The sequence below is a fragment of the Gobius niger genome, assembly GCF_951799975.1.
Source record: "Gobius niger genome assembly, chromosome: 17".
In the NCBI taxonomy this organism is placed as follows: Eukaryota; Metazoa; Chordata; class Actinopteri; order Gobiiformes; family Gobiidae; genus Gobius; species Gobius niger.
In genome coordinates, this window is record NC_136868.1 from 28,011,240 (window position 1) to 28,027,429 (window position 16,190).

Genomic DNA, 16,190 nt, shown 5'->3' on the forward strand with positions numbered 1-16,190 from the left:
ATACATAATCAGTATCAAGTCAGACGTATTTTAAAGTCACAATAACAAAGTACATTTACTCCGACACAGTAAAAGGAGTGATGTGCGATCAATAGTTTTTTGAACTGATTCATTTTTACATGTAGAGAAACGGCAACAAAGGGAACATTTCCTTTCAGAAATCATTCTGAAACACTGGTGGTTTGGAGGAGTGGATGGACAGGCTGAGGCGGCTGATGGTCCTACTGCTGCGTTGCAGATGTGGGATGGAAGTGAAACTCTAGGAAACAGCTGGGAGAGAGTGTATCTGTATGAAAAGGAGGAAAAGGTTTAGTCTTCAGTGACAAAGGGGAAATATAATGGGCAGAGGGGGAAATGCATCACTTACACACCAGGCCCAGAGGCCACCAGAGAATGCCAACGTTTTTACTGCAAATATGATTTCGAATAATAACATTTAAAATAACATCTTGTCTGTACAACTCTCAACGTCCCGCTCTAAATGTCAAGCAATTTGGTTTTTGGAGGGCTATAATTATCTGAAGCAGCATGAAGAATGCTGTTGATGTGTAAATGTAAGTGTAAGTACATTAGTGTTTCAGTTCAGTTCAGTTCTTGTGTAGAATCATATTTATCATTCTGAAAACAAGTCATTTCATTATATCACACTGCAAAAAGCAATTAACTAGATCAGTATAAACATCTCAATTTGAGCACAATAATCCAAATTTTAGCTGTTTTGACGAGTTAAGAAGTTATTGGGCATTTGTCCTGGATTATTTCACTTGTTCTGAGATGTTTCTGACTCGTTTCGATACATTTCGTCCTTATTTCAGGTAATTTTCTTTGCCAATGGGGTAAGAAAATTGGTCTTATCTCATTGGCAGTTTTACTTTCTTATTTCGAGCGAGATTTACCCTAGAACTGGTGTGAAATGTCCTCAAACAAGCAAAGTAAACTTGGTCCGATCAGGAAAAGTGTCTAAATGAGTGAAAACCGCTCAAAACAGGATACATTTCCTCAATTCAAGTCATTTAAGCCAATGCTTGATATTCACTTTTTGCAATGCAGTCTCTGAGGCTCTGTTCTCTAAACCTGTGAATGTGGTTTTGTGTCCCTGTATAGATGTCGCGTGCACAGAACATCCAAACATCAGAAATGGAGAAATGGTTTCCAAAAGGAAGCAAAGATATCAACACGGACAAACTGTGGAGATGAGATGCACCACAGGTTCAGAGGAGAATTTCATCATCAGCTGTCAGTCTGGGAGATGGATATCAGAGCACCAGTGTCCAGGTATATTTGCTTCAGTACATGGCTCAACCGTTCATAGCTTATATTAAATACCAACCAATCACGATGAACATTGTGTCTTTTCAGAAAAAGCAGCGTGTGGAAGTCCACTCATCAACAATGGATTTTCTCATGAACAGCATAACAAGCTGTACTACACCTGTAATGAGGGATATAAACTGTTCCTCAAAGGCTGGTGGGATGTAGCCTCGTGCGAAGAGGGAAAATGGAAGACATCAGAATGTGTTGGTAATGTACTTTTCAAATGTGTTTTGTTAAATGAAAAATGGCACATGTCAGTGTAGTCCTGCTACATTCACATGTTGAGTAATTGTGTATTCTTTGCTGCTGCCCTTCTGAAGCCACAGGATGCTCTGATCAACAAGCTCCAGACATTGGTTCACTTTAGGGATGTTGGGTAGCCTGGCTAACGCCCGACTAAAATCACAAGTGATATTTAGTCTGGGGACCACCAGTTCATTTCCTCATAGGAGAGGTGTGGTTTACGATCGTCCATCGCCGTTTATTGGGCTGAATGTCTATCATGCGTCTGCACGAGGCCACAGCCAATCGTATCATCGTATCCGATGACGTATGACGTACCCGCTGTAAACTTTAGATCTAAGCTATTTAGAACACGGTCTAAAGCTTGATCCAAAGATGCCGTCTCCTGCTATCATGTTGAATCTGTAAATAAACTTTTTTTTAAAATCCGTAACAAACCACGAGCTTCCATATGTCCAATAGCGCGTCATCGTCTTGCCGTCCCTCCTCGTTCTTTGATTGGTCCCAAATCCATATGAAGATTTCGGCCATGGTCCCCAGGCTGCTGTGCAGTTCCAAATGATTCGAGCGCACACAGCAGCATGTGTACTCCCAGGCTGGTTGTAATGTGTTTCCCTTGTCAAAAACAGACCAGGAGTAATATTTTATGACATTCATGCAGTTATCCTCGTCTTAATCCTGTTTAATTGAACTTCTTGGATAGAATTACATCATTGTTAAAACCAGAAGCTGTCCTCCACATTTTTAAAGCCTGTAATCCAACATTATTTTGGTTCCGAGCCGTTCTGCCCTAAGTGTGTTTATCATGCGGAGCTGAAGCTGTAAACCAGGTTGGAAATCAAAACTGAAAGTTAATAATAATAATAATAATAATACATTTTATTTGTAATGAACATTACCTTTGACACCAAGGGGCCAGATCTTGTGGCGGCGCACGGGGCGGCGCAGGCTCTTGGCGAATTATTTTCTGAGTGGCGGCGCTATATGTGCCATTCGCCTCCGCCACCTGTGAGGGGCGTCACAAGAGGAGGTGACTGCACTGATGGAAACACGGCCAGGGCTGGACTGGCAGAAAAAATCGGCCTGGGACTTTTGGGTCAAGACCGGCCCTCAAAAAAAAAAAAACCTGTCATATTCAATGCAATAGTCGAGGTGAGCTAAACGATGTTCACGTCTCCAGAGAAAAAGAGCTACAGCGTCCGCTGTGGCGCGGATCGGCCGCGCTTGGCCCGCGAATCAAAACAAAAGCACATGTTCACCCCCCACTCCCACACACCCACTCTCCTGGAGGCGGAGTCGATCTGGTGGAGGAAAATGTGTGTCTCCACCCACTTAAATGTGCTAAGTCTGGAGTGGCAAGATCACAAAGTGCTCCTACTGAGGCAAAATGTCACGCTATCGTCTGCGTTTTGATGCACAAGATCGGGCCCCGAATCTCAAAGTGCTATTCACCTTATTCCGGAAGTTCGCGTGGGCGCCGCCATGAATTGTGCCCGCCCCTCTTCTCCTATCAGTTAACATGGGATTGGAGAAGTCCACATAAAATCAGTTATAAGATACTTCTTTGGATATGTCTGGCGTCCGGTGCCTTATCAACTGGTCCCCGCGTTGTGTATAGCGCAGATGATCTTCATCGGCTTCATTCCAGCTTCGAGGTTCCCCTGGGGCTTTATCTTCCCCGGGACATCCTGCGCCACCGTCCGAGATACATCCACCGGGGATCCCGAAGGGCTCTATGCTTTGACAGCAGCAATGCCATTCGCTCTTTTGGTCGTCTGGCTCCTGTAAACCGTTGCGCATCAGGAAATGTGCTACTCGTTTTTAGCCCCACTGTCACAAAGCGCTACTTCAACAGTTCCGTACAAGACGCTGACCTTTTCCCTGTTCAATATCAGGTCACTCACAAATAAAGCCACCTTCCTCTGGGACTATATTGCTGGATTGGACATAACCTGTCTGACAGAAACGTGGCAACGGCCCAATGATTTTCTCCACTTTAATCAGTCACTGTCGCAAGGGTTTGTTTACATCTCCAAACCACGCGCGTCTAGGAGAGGTGGAGGCCTCGCGTTAATCTATCGTGAGAGTTTGAAGATCGTCCCTCTCTCCATGAAAGATTCTTCTTCCTTTGAAGCTCTCAGAATGGGCCTGTTCCAACTATTATTGTCACTGTGTACCGCCCACCTAAGGCTTCCACTACATTTATTTCTGAATTGTCATCCACCCTAGCGGATTTTTGTGCTATCACACCTAAATTCATTACTTTTGATGTGCAGGCCAAAACTTTGGACAAAAGCATTATTTCCTTCAGAAATACTAAGAATATCAACCTTGCCGAACTAGAAAGCCACATTTCCCTGACACTTTCATTCACTCATCTTACATCTCCCATGGAACTGGTGCATCATTAAAATAGCTCATTACAAGCTACACTTGATGCACTGGCTCCAGCGAAGACACGTGTTGTGTCTTTCACCAGGTCTGCTCCATGGTATACACCTGAGCTTCGCCAGCTTGAAACACTGGGGCGTCGCCTGGATTGTTTGGCCAAGAAAACTGGACTAACTGAGCAAATGTATAAGGATCACATAACTCATTGTATGGCTGCTCTGATTATTCTGACATCATCTAACGTGGTGGGAATAACACCAGGACCTTATTCTCCACTGTTCATAAACTGCTCAGGCCCCAGGGCCCTCCTGCACACTTTACATCTGCTTTGCAGTGCCAGCAATACTTGGACTTCCTGAATAACAAAATCCAATCTATTCAGGACCAACTGTTTCCATCTTCATCTGCATCACTGCAATTTACTGCCTCTGCCCCTGTCTCCACTACATTATCAGCATTTCAACTTCCCTCTTCACAACAAATATCCGAGCTAATCATGTCTTCAAGGTCTTCCACCTGTTCGTTGGACCCACTGCCCACTATGCTTGCTTCTCTCCCCACCCTCTCTCCTCTCATTACTGGCATTATTCATTCCTCCCTGTCACCGGGCACTGTCCCTTCACCACTCAAAACTGCAGCAATCAGACCAATTCTGAAGAAACCTGGTCAAGATCAACATGATCTCAACAATTTCCGGCCCATCTCCAACCTTCCATTCATCTCTAAAGTCATCGAACGCGCCTCTCAACTCCAGGATAATCTAACAGTTAATAATCTTTATGAGCCATTCCAGTCAGGCTTCCGTTCCAACCACAGCACTGACACAGCCCGGATTCAGATCACTAATGACCTTCTTCTAGCAGCAGATTCTGGTCTCCTCTCAATCCTCATACTCCTGGACCTCACTTCCAAGGACATAACTGCAGATCATCACCTTCCCCCCTCAATCACAGAGTTCCACAAGGCTCAGTTCTTGGTCCGCTGCTCTTCATCATCTACATCCTACCGCTTAGCAATGTTTTTTGACATTTTGGTATCCGCTTTCACTGTTATGCAGATGACACACAAATTTACATCTCCACTAAACTGGACTCTGCCTCACCACCCACTGCCCTCACTAACTGTCTGAAGGCATCTTGGTTTTCAAACACTAATCTCAAATTCAATGGCAATAAAAGTGAAGTCTTACTTATTGGATCCAAGAACACCCTCACCAGACCCCGGTCCTTCAGTATCCTTGTTGATGGCTGTCTGATCCCCGCCTCCACTCAGGTCAAAAGTCTTGGTGTCATCTTAGACAGTACACTTTCATTCAACACCCACATCAACAATATTTCACGCACAGCCTTTTTCCATCTTCGAAACATCTCCAGACTCCGCCCCTCCCTCATGCAGCACTCCACCGAAGTCCTCATCAATGCACTTGTTACTTCTCGTCTGGACTATTGCAACTCCCTCCTAACCAGTTTGCCACAGAAACACATCCGCCGTTTACAACATATCCAGAACTCTGCTGCTAGAATCATCACCCGCACCCGTTCCTCCGATCACATAACACCTGTTCTGCAGCAACTCCACTGGTTGCCGGTCACGCCTTCAAAACTCTCCATAATCTGGCTCCCACTTACCTCTCCGACCTGATTCTCCCATACACCCCAGCACGCTCTCTCCGTTCCTCATCTGCCGCCCTGTTGGCCACCCCATCCTTCAAACTGACCACCATGGGTGCTCGGGCCTTCAGCCACTCAGCACCCAGGCTCTGGAACTCACTGCCACTACACATCTGATCACTGGACTCTATTGATCTTTCTAAGTCCCACATTAAAACACACTGTTCAGGGCTGCCTACTCCTGCTAAAGTTTTAATTATGTTTTATCTGCTTTTGTTTTATCCCCTTTTTACTGTAAGATGACCTTGAGTGCTAAGAAAGGCGCTAACAAATAAAATGTATTATTATTATTATTATTACTACACGAAACACGAAAACAAAGCCGTTTTTTGGCTGCGCAGAGAAACAGTGCAGTGTTGACATGTTGGTGCAAATGAACATTGGATATTTCACACAAATCAATCGACTAAACATCAGATTTGAGCGGAGAATATTTTCCCTCGTTCTCCGTCTAAATGAACGGGCTTTGCGCTCGACCGGGAGTGTCTGTACAACGGAAGTAGCGAGACAAAGCAAAAAGTGGCAAAAGTGGGCGGGGCAGAATAAGGTGAATACTGTAGTGGACAACGGAATTAAAAACAACACAATATACAAGTTACAAGTTACAAGTTAGTTCCTTTATGCCTGTTGGGGGAGCCCCAGTTAAAGTCGTCACCAGATTTAGACTTTTATTTCATTGTTACAGAGACAAATTATAAAACATACGCATGATATAATCCATGTCCACTGTATTTTTCTAAATAATAGGAGATGTACAGTAGTTTCCATTCTCAGATACAGTTGTTTGATGTTTCTTTTTCTCCTCCAGCCGACACAGACTGTGGGCCAGTTCCTCACATCCCCAACACGAGTGTGACGTCCGACCATCTGAGATTCAGTGAAGAGGACACTTTCCCCATTCAGTGTGACACAGGACACCAGAATCTGCATAATGGTCTAGAAGAGCTGACTTGCATCGGAGGGAATTGGATTTCGAACAATGTGCCATTTGAACAGATCTGCACCCGTAAGTTACTCGAGTGTTACGTCTTGTTCTGAACATTCCCTCATTCTCTGCACGTTGTCTTTCCTGTAGCAATTGCAAACAAGTGCTCACCTCCTCCTAAAGTGCTAAATGCCATAATCATGGGTTCTTTTGAGGAAGAATACCCTTCTGGTGTTACACTCACCTATAGGTGTCGGAAAAATTTCATCATGGAAGGAGATTCCACGATTCAATGCATTAATGGGACCTGGGAACAGAAGAGCATCATTTGTAAAGCAGGTATTTTCATATGGAATTGTTACGCATTGCTATATATTGTTATGCATTTTTATCTATTTATTTTCATCATAATTTGTTAGTGTTCGGCAAATGGCATCATTTTGATTTGTTTTCCAGAAGCTTCAAACCCACAATGATGCTGCAGATTGAACAGTGACAGGATTTCAGTGGACATACCTGCTGTTTTTTTCTGTTGTAAAAGTGAACAATAAATCATTATGCAAGAGTGACAGCACCAACAGAAAGGTTTTGTTTGTGTGTTTATTCAAAAATATGTCTTTAGCAATAAATAATTTCATATCGAGTATTTGATGTTCACAAAGAACATGCCCACAAGCATAAGTATAATTTAATTAAACTCCCGGATGGTATTGTGTCTCAGGGCTGTTTGACATAAATCTCAGACACCTGTGATGATTAGTTGTCAGGTTAAGCCCAGTTAAGGGAAAACTACTGAAAAAGGGCATTAACCATTATTGAACAGATCACCTTTTTCAAGGAATAATGGGAAAGAAAAAAGATCTCTTTGTTGATGAAAAGCGTGAAATAGTTAAATGCCTTGGACTAGATATGAAAACCTTCGATATTTCATGAAAGATTAAGCTCAATCATACTGTTTGTGGCTGATTCAGAGCACACACGGGTTTGTGCAGATAAAGGCACAGTGAGGACGGTTTCTGCCAGACAAAGACATCAGATAAAGAGAACAGATGCTACAAAACACCAAACAGGTATTTGAAGCTGCTGGTGCCTCTGGAGTCTCCCGAACATCAAGGTGTAGGACCCTCCAGAGGCTGCAGTTGTGCATAAACCTTCTATCCGGCCTCCACTAAAATGTTCATTGAATGCTGACGAGCAGAAACGGCTGCAGTGGCCCAGAAATACATGAGGACTCATTTTCAAACCATCTTGTTCACTGATGAGGCCGTGTAACTGTGGATGGTCCAGACGGATGGAGTAGTGGATGGTTGGTGAATGGCCACAGCCATGGTGATTTGGCGGAGCTGCCCGAAAACTTTACCAAAGCATTTCAGGCAGAAGTGACGATTGCAAGGTGTAGTAATATCTTAGGAGCACTTTGACTTTGCTGCGCGGACGTTGAAGTGCTCCTGATGTTATTACGCCTTGCAATATAGTTCCCCTTTTTATCCGCTTAGAAAATCGACATGCTTTAATGTTGTGTAACTAGAGCTTGGCTGCTTCTAGCTTCAACTCTCTTTGGGTCCATGGAGGAGAGGAGGAGAGGCTATGAACATGCTTTACAAATCCTGCACTATCTCTTTATTCAAGTTGGATCCTGCTAATTGTGAATTAAGCGATCGGTAACAGGAAGTACGGCACATGGCTAGTTGTCCAGGAAGAAGTCACATGGGGAAACTGTGCATTTAGCCCATTGCATTGGGATTGACTGTGAATGACCTTATGCTTCTTTTACAGCTGTGGCCTAAACCAGTGGTTCTCAACCTTTTGGAGCTGCGACCCCCAATCTAACAGGTAAATGGGTTCGTGACCCCCCGCCAGGATCACACCGTGAGAAGTAGGAACACTAGCCTACATAATTCTTAAAAAACAAAAACAAAAAAACAAATGGCTGAAATAAAATTCATCAAACTATGAACAAATATTGGCACGCTGGTGATATAGCAAACACATGCTACACTAAAACGTAAAAGTAGATTATGAAAATGAAAATATGTATAATTTATCTAAATGATCTGGCCCAAATTTGTCTCGCGACCACCTTGGGGGTCCCGACCCCCAAGTTGAGAACCACTGGCGTAAACCACAGCCCTGGGTGAGTTTAGTGACCCTTGAACTCTGAGGGAGTCTTGCGTAGCTGATGCATTTGTTTATAGTCACTTACAGGAAAGGCCAGCCCAGAACTCTGAGCAAATAGTAAATGAAACGTACAATCAATCATTTTATTTACTTTTGTTTAATGATTCCAACTTTGGACTTGACATGAAGAAATGACCTGATCCATGAATAACATTTTCTGTAAATGCAGTTATCTCAAAAACGCCTGGATTGGAAGTGCCTGAAAAAACATAGTGAAGCTGCAATTCACTTTCACACAGATCAAAACAACTAAAGGACAGTCTTCATGTGTTTGTTTGATTTATTACCGTTTTGTCCTGAAATACATCCTTCTAGTTCTGCAAAACTGGGGATAAGTCAGACACTTATCGCTTTTCTTGTCATTGTATAAAGAAAAGACAAATACAGATTTCCATTTACTCACTTTTTTTCTACTTTTGCTAAATCAAGATACTTTTGTTTATTAAAGAGGAAATCTGCCCAAACTATTCATATGATTTAATATATACTATATATCTTTATAACAATCGTGAAAGGTTCTTTTCTGGCCAATATTCCAATTTTTGGAATTGCCCGATACCAAATCCCGGTCCAATACCTAATATATATTTTTTAAAATTAAGCAAAAACAACATTATTCAACTTGTTTTCTTTCATGGTTTTGGATATAGAGAGTAACTCTACCTGGTCTGTTTTTTTTAAGTAAGCTAGACTGTCATCTTTACAGTGTAATATAGTTTAACACAGAGAGGATGATCTAAAATCCCATTTGTTACTAAATGTGGTTGTTGATTGGGAATGAAAACAAAACTTGGGCAATAACTTTTTTGTGCACTGCAATGTACAAAACTGACTGGCAGGAGTAATGTGGCCAAACAGTAAAATTACGTAATATATTTGACCAAAAGCTAAATGTGCCAGGTTAACGTGATTACAGTGTCTTCAAATGAAGATAGAGTGACCACATTTCCCGGACCCAGCCTGAAAACCAGGACGGGGTCGAGGTTCGAGGTGAGTGTCATGCACTGTGGGCGTGTGCAGTGTTTCACTAAAGGCTTAACACAGCAAGTGCTTCTTCCTCCATTCACCTCCTGAATGTCGCGCAGGGATGTGTGAGTGAAGAGAGGAGGCCGTGGTTTAGCAGGTTATTGATAAAGACACAAGTTTCCCCTCGTCTTTCAGCGTTTGCACATATGAGCGCAGCCGGCCGGGCTCGCGTCTCTGTCCATCACAGACCTTCAAACATCTGTGCACAAATGTGGAGGGTTTCTCTGCTCAGTGCGGCTCTGAGTCCAGGTCAGGAAGTGGTTCAGGTCCAAATCTGATCAAAGGTAATGAGAATGGACATGCGTAAATATCCGAGTCCTGATCGGGAGGTTATGTCCGATTCTGATCAAGTCTGTTCCCAGCCACACACCACCTAAACCCCACACAGATCTTACAAATATTTTCAGAAACCTCAAGGTCTTAGCTTTCAAATGATGCATGGCACTTTCTATAGGCTGTGCCATGCCTCACAGTGACACAATGTGACAAAAAAGCAACAAAAAAGTGATAAAAAGTGGCAAAAACACCAAAGTAATGAATTAAACAACAAAAAGAGGACAAAAAGCATCAGAAATGTAACAAAAGTATGATATAAACGCAGCGACAATGTGACAAAAAAGTCTAGATTAGTTTTGTCGCTCTTAGCTTTCAAATGAGACGTTACACTGGCCTATAGGCGAGACGCTTTGGGTAAAGCCGAACTGGAGAAAATGCGCTCGGTTAAAGCGCGGGTCATGAGTTGAGGTAATTAATTGACTTGTTTTAGCAAGTCATTGTATTGTCTTTTTAATCATCGCTGTTTATCTCTGGCATTTCTCAAAAGTGCTTCCTCTCTGATTCCCCAAAATCATTCACAGTAACTTTATAACGTCTCACGACCTCCGTTTCGTGCAGGGGGTCACGGTCCCGGCTCATGAAATATCCGGACTTCCAGAGGCTTTGGCCTGAACGCCAGTCTCTACATTTACTCAGGGCTGATTCATTACCACAGCCATCAGACCGGCTAAAGTTTGTGAGCAGTTTTAGTTTGAGGGACCCCCTGCTTTCTGCTTTTATGCGTCAGCTGCTGATTTTGACAGATTTGTAAATCCTCTGCCTTTCCCTTTAAGAGCAGCAGTGGGTGAATGTAAACAGCTCAGCCCGGGTTCAGCCTTGTGTAATCCTGAGAGAGACGGGGGAACAGAGATCAACTCGGTGCCACTGGACGACAGGACTCAAAATGCAGCCCTCCACGGCCATTCTTCTTCTGCTGTTCAGAAACGCTCTTCCTTCTGCTGCACAAGGTCAGATTATACAAAGATTTCACACAGCAATAACTTAAGAGGGTCTGTCCCTGACTATTTTGTAACAGTGGAACGAAAAGTGTTTTATTCTTGAGCCCTTTGTAAAAGCAAATGTTTGTCTTGATTTGATCCAGTATGGGATTTGAACAGGTTGACTTCAGATCTGGAAGCAAAGTCATGTTTAGGAAACATTTACTGAAAAATAATCTCACCTACCTTTAACCCTTTTTGACCCTTTTTACTAATTCAGCTTTGGGTTGTGGACGAGCGTCCAGTCTGACCGCTCCCTGACCTCCAGCTGCGACACTCGGCTCCGCAGCAGCACGTGTAGTTGTATTTAAGCACAACCTTGTATTTCACTATTATGGTGTATTTCATTCGTCTTATGTGTTTAGAGTTCTATTTTAAATTTAAAAGAAATGTTACATGCATTGTTGCTTTTAACAAAATCTATTTTTTTTGTTTCCCTGAAGGTTGCACACTACAAAGTTTTAAAGAGTCGTTCTTATATGATGACAATTTCGACTTAAGCGGTTTGAAGGCGAGCTATGACAGTGGGGATGTTGTGAGATTGCGTTGCAAAGTCGGCTTCAGAGGATTCTTCAAACTGATCTGCAGTGAGGGACAGTGGTTTAGCACCGGTGACAAATGCAGACGTAAGTTGGAAAAACAAAACAAAAAGAAAAAAAGATGGTGGGATCGATTCAGTTTTTTTAAATAAGTATATCAGATCTGTAATTAATTAATTGCAATTAATCGCATGTTAATCAAAAAACAAAAACAACATTTTATTGCACCTAAAGTATTCAATAAATAGATCCGAACATGAGTTCAACAGTAAATGTATTTGTTATTGTTAATTTGTATAGTTATTCAAGTAACAAAGGAAAAGTGCATTTATAGCTATTTAGTTTTCAAGTGTTTTAGGAACTCTGATCACTCATGAGACTTGTACAGCTCATTAAACAGTAATAATAATGCCACATTTATATAAAAGCAAAAAGTAAATAAAACTAAAGGGCCATAAAACAGGGCCTTTAGGTGTTTAACGACTGCTGTAAACAGAAATCAAAGTGCCATTTCTTATCCTGACAAGGGTTAGGCTTATTTAGGCTCAGAGTGGGTTGGCTGGAGCGTTTGCTTGAGCCTAACGCTAACATTAGCATCGAGGACGTCTCTGTGTTTGCACCAACCATTTTAGACTTGCGTAACTAAGGCGGAAGTAGAACTCTTTTTTGCACAATCTGCACACAGCAGTACAGCTGTCTATCATCCCATCAGGATGTTTTTAAAACAAATCTGAGTCCTCAACGGGCCACCAAACCTCTTTATAAAAATGCAGAAATGACTAACAATTCAAATCAAAAGGATGAATATCGACACCGTGAAAGAGTCCATTTGAAATGCACCAATGACCCTAAAATGTGCACAAAACAGATCACAGTATGAAAACAAACCACCATCATATTTCAAACAGAAGAGCCATGTCTTCATGTTCAGGCAAAAAACAACAAAATTCATTGAGTTGTGTTTTTGTCGTCTTTGTCGTCAGATCCTTTTTAGCACTCAAATTGCCCCTACAAATAGATTTATTTTTTGTGAGCTGAAGACGTTGTACATGTTTCTCATACATAATCAGTATCAAGTCAGACGTATTTTAAAGTCACAATAACAAAGTACATTGACTCCGACACAGTAAAAGGAGTGATGTGCGATCAATAGTTTTTTGAACTGACTCATTTTTACATGTAGAGAAACGGCAGCAAAGGGAACATTTCCTTTCAGAAATCATTCTGAAACACTGGTGGTTTGGAGGAGTGGATGGACAGGCTGAGGCGGCTGATGGTCCTACTGCTGCGCTGGAGATGTGGGATGGAACTAAAACTCTAGGAAACAGCTGGGAGAGAGTGTATCTGTATGAAAAGGAGGAAAAAGTTTAGTCTTCGGTGACAAAGGGGAAATATAATGGGCAGAGGGGGAAATGCATCACTTACACACCAGGCCCAGAGGCCACCAGAGAATGCCAACGTTTTTACCGCAAATATTTCATATTCATACTATTATTTCAAATAACAACATTTAAAATAATGCCTCTTCTGTACAACTCTCAACGCCCCCCTCTTAATGTCAAGTAATTTTGCTTTTGGAGGGATTTTCCAATTTCCTCAGCAAATATGTTAACTCATTCTGAAGCAGCATGAAGAATGCTGTTTATGGGTGAATGTAAGTGTTACTGAAAACAAGATATAATGTCATTGTATCACTCACAGGGGCTCTGGTCTCTAAACCTGTGAATGTGGTTTTGTGTCGTGTATAGATGTCGCGTGCACAGAACATCACAAATGGAAAATGGTTTCCCAAAGGAAGCAAAGATATCAACACGGACAAACTGTGGAGATGAGATGCACCACAGTGTCCATGTTTATTTGCTTCAGTACATGGCTCACATGTTTATGTTGTAGCTAACGTTAAATACCAACCAATCACATTGTGTTTTCAGAAAAAGCAGTGTGTAGAGGTGCACTCATCCCCAATGGATTTTCTCATGAACACCAAAACAAGCTGTACTACACCTGTAATGAGGGATATAAACTGCTCCTCAAAGGCTGGTGGGATGTAGCCTCGTGCGAAGAAGCAGAATGGAAGACATCAGAATGTATTGGTAATACACTTTTCAAATGTATTTTGTTTTAACAAAAAGATATGTCTTCAGCAAGTCAGTGTAGTCCTGCATTATTCACGTAGTGAGTCATCGGCTGGTTCCCAAAGCCTACCTTGCCTTGCCTTCCCGTGGTGTTGAAGGCAGTACCTTCAAACTCCCCTCCTCTTCTTCTTTAACGCTTTAGTGGCGGCTGCCATGAGGGGAAAGGAGAGAAAAGATGAAAAGAGAAAACCTTCTTCCACTAATCTCACTCAATGTCTTTTGTCAGTTCCCATAGTGCACCCCTCGTTCAAAGTTTTGAACAAATCCTCCCCAGTGAAGTCCGCAATATTCAAAAAAACGCTTTGCTGCATTTAAAACCATGTCTATTTTTTCTGATTTCTTCAGACTTGTTGCATTTCCCACAGTAGGCACATTTCCTGACTCCTCTGCATACAGCAGCTACGTACCCATAGTTCTGACATGCCCTCGCTCATAAGCCCGCACAGGGTAGGATAGATCCTCTCCGGCAAAGGTCAAACACAATGACGTTGTTTCTTCTCTCATTCTATTCGAAAGGCGGGTCAAACATCTCACTTCTGTTACTCCATCAATTTCCAAGAAGCGATATTCATAGAATGAAAGTGGGCCTCCACTAACAACCCCCCTTCTCCGTACATTCCCATCAAGCACAAAACACTTAACAGGACGACCCGGTCCAATGGCCGGAATATCCAAGGCCTTGTTACGTTGCTCCTCATTCTTACACTTAAAGGAATAGGCCACCGTTTTTACATACTTAGATATGTTCTTACCTGAGCTTTGACGAGTTCTTTAGGACCTGTCTGATCCTCTCCCTCTCTCCTCTATAGCTCCAAAACTGGTCAAGATAGAAGCAACCAAGCTCTTCCACGTTTTCCCTATTTAAATATGGTTACGTGAAGTGTTCCACGACAAAGTATAATTACACAAAATTAAACCATGTGCCAAACTACTCCTGGTATTATTATCAGTATCTGAGCTATCTTTTCTTTCTTTTACTTCTAAATTCCTTGTTTGCTCCTTTTTGAATATTGCTCGCGCTCCCAGACGCCATCTTGTCTCCTTCTCTCTGGATCCTCGTGTTCTGCCTTGGTCCAAAAAGAGCTGCTCATGGAACACACTTCAGAGTTAAAGGTGACATCACAAAATAAAGTGACATCACATAATAAAAAAGGAAGTCGTATTTCATCCTGGGGAGGGTCTGCTGAGGAGGTCTGCGCGGGGTCCGTCCACAGACTGGTAGCTTCAGCAAGTCAAATATGGCAGCTGCTGTTGTTCCTCAAAGGAGACAATTCAAGCAAAATCTACTGTTTTGAGCTTCAAACCATGTTGTAATGGTTGATGATTTCCTTCGTCAAAAACAGAACAGGAGTAGTGTTTTACAACATTCATGCAGTTTTGAGTTCTCCTCCGGTTAATCCTGTTTAATTTAGCTGTTTCTTCTTCTTCGTTCTAAACTTCCTGGATACAATTACATCATTGTTAAAACGAGAAGCTGTCCTCCACGTTTTTAAAGCCTATAATCCAACATGTTTTTGGCTCTTATTTGGTTCTGCCCAAAGTGTGTTTATCACACGGAGCTGAAGCTGTAAACCACGCTGTAAATCAAAACTGAAAGTAGTTCCTTAGTAGTTTACGTTTCCATTCTCAGATTCAGTTGTTCGATGTTTCTTTTTCTCCTCCAGCCGACACAGACTGTGGGCCAGTTCCTCACATCCCCAACATGAGTGTGACGTCCGACCGTCTGAGATTCAGTGAAGGGGACATTTTCCCCATTCAGTGTGACACAGGACACCAGAATCTGCATCCTGATCTAGAAGAGCTGACTTGCATCGGAGGGGATTGGATTTCGTACAATGTGCCATTTGAACAGATCTGCACCCGTAAGTTACTCGAGTGTTACGTCTTGTTCTGAACATTCCCTCATTCTCTGCGCGTTGTCTTTCCTGTAGCAATTGCAAACAAGTGCTCACCTCCTCCTAAAGTGCTAAATGCCATAATCATGGGTTCTTTTGAGAAAGAATACCCTTCTGGTGTTACACTCACCTATAGGTGTCGGAAAAATTTCATCATGGAAGGAGATTCCACGATTCAATGCATTAATGGGACCTGGGAACAGAAGAGCATCATTTGTAAAGCAGGTATTTTCATATGGAATTGTTATGCATTGCTATATATTGTTGTGCATTTTTATTTACCCCCCCATGAATAGTTAATGTGAGATTTTTCGGCAAATGGCATCATTTTGATTTGTTTTCCAGAAGCTTCAAACCCACAATGATGCTGCAGATTGAACAGCGACAGGATTTCAGCGGACATACCTGCTGTTCTTTCTGTTGTAAAAGTGAACAATAAATCATTAAGACCGACAGCTCCAACATAAAGGTTTTGTGCTGATTAAAACAAATTTTGAAGAGTTGGTGTGTTTATTGAAAAAATTATTTAGCAATTAATTATTTCATATCGAGTATTTGATG

At 42.2% G+C, this 16,190-nt stretch overlaps 2 protein-coding genes and 1 long non-coding RNA gene across 3 annotated transcripts in view; all 3 read left to right on the forward strand.

Annotated features, from left to right (window-relative positions):
• Window positions 1–7,127, forward strand: part of LOC306977355 (complement factor H-related protein 1-like) — a 40,777-nt gene extending 33,650 nt beyond the window's left edge. The window contains exons 5-6 of the mRNA XM_079575658.1: window positions 6,694–6,882; window positions 7,003–7,127. Coding sequence (XP_079431784.1) covers window positions 6,694–6,882; window positions 7,003–7,019 — 206 coding nt within the window. The 3' untranslated portion in view covers window positions 7,020–7,127. The remainder of the gene's footprint in view (window positions 1–6,693; window positions 6,883–7,002) is intronic.
• LOC306977358 overlaps window positions 1–16,190 on the forward strand; it is a 68,257-nt gene that overhangs the window by 34,002 nt on the left and 18,065 nt on the right. The gene's annotated exons all lie outside the window — the stretch shown is intronic.
• LOC306977353 (complement factor H-related protein 1-like) lies at window positions 10,908–16,069 on the forward strand. The gene is made up of 6 exons (XM_079575656.1): window positions 10,908–11,030; window positions 11,504–11,686; window positions 13,531–13,692; window positions 15,399–15,596; window positions 15,666–15,854; window positions 15,978–16,069. Exons 1-6 carry the CDS (start codon window positions 10,967–10,969, stop codon window positions 15,992–15,994), a joined length of 813 nt encoding a protein of 270 aa, XP_079431782.1. The 5' UTR covers window positions 10,908–10,966; the 3' UTR covers window positions 15,995–16,069.

Bases quoted from the DNA above. Each gene is read 5' to 3' on its own strand.
- LOC306977353 (XM_079575656.1), top strand. From the start codon at position 10,967: ATGCAGCCCTCCACGGCCATTCTTCTTCTGCTGTTCAGAAACGCTCTT. The intron at 11,687-13,530 runs GTAAGTTGGAAA...TTGTGTTTTCAG, and splicing joins CACCGGTGACAAATGCAGAC to AAAAAGCAGTGTGTAGAGGT. The intron at 13,693-15,398 runs GTAATACACTTT...TTTCTCCTCCAG, and splicing joins GAAGACATCAGAATGTATTG to CCGACACAGACTGTGGGCCA.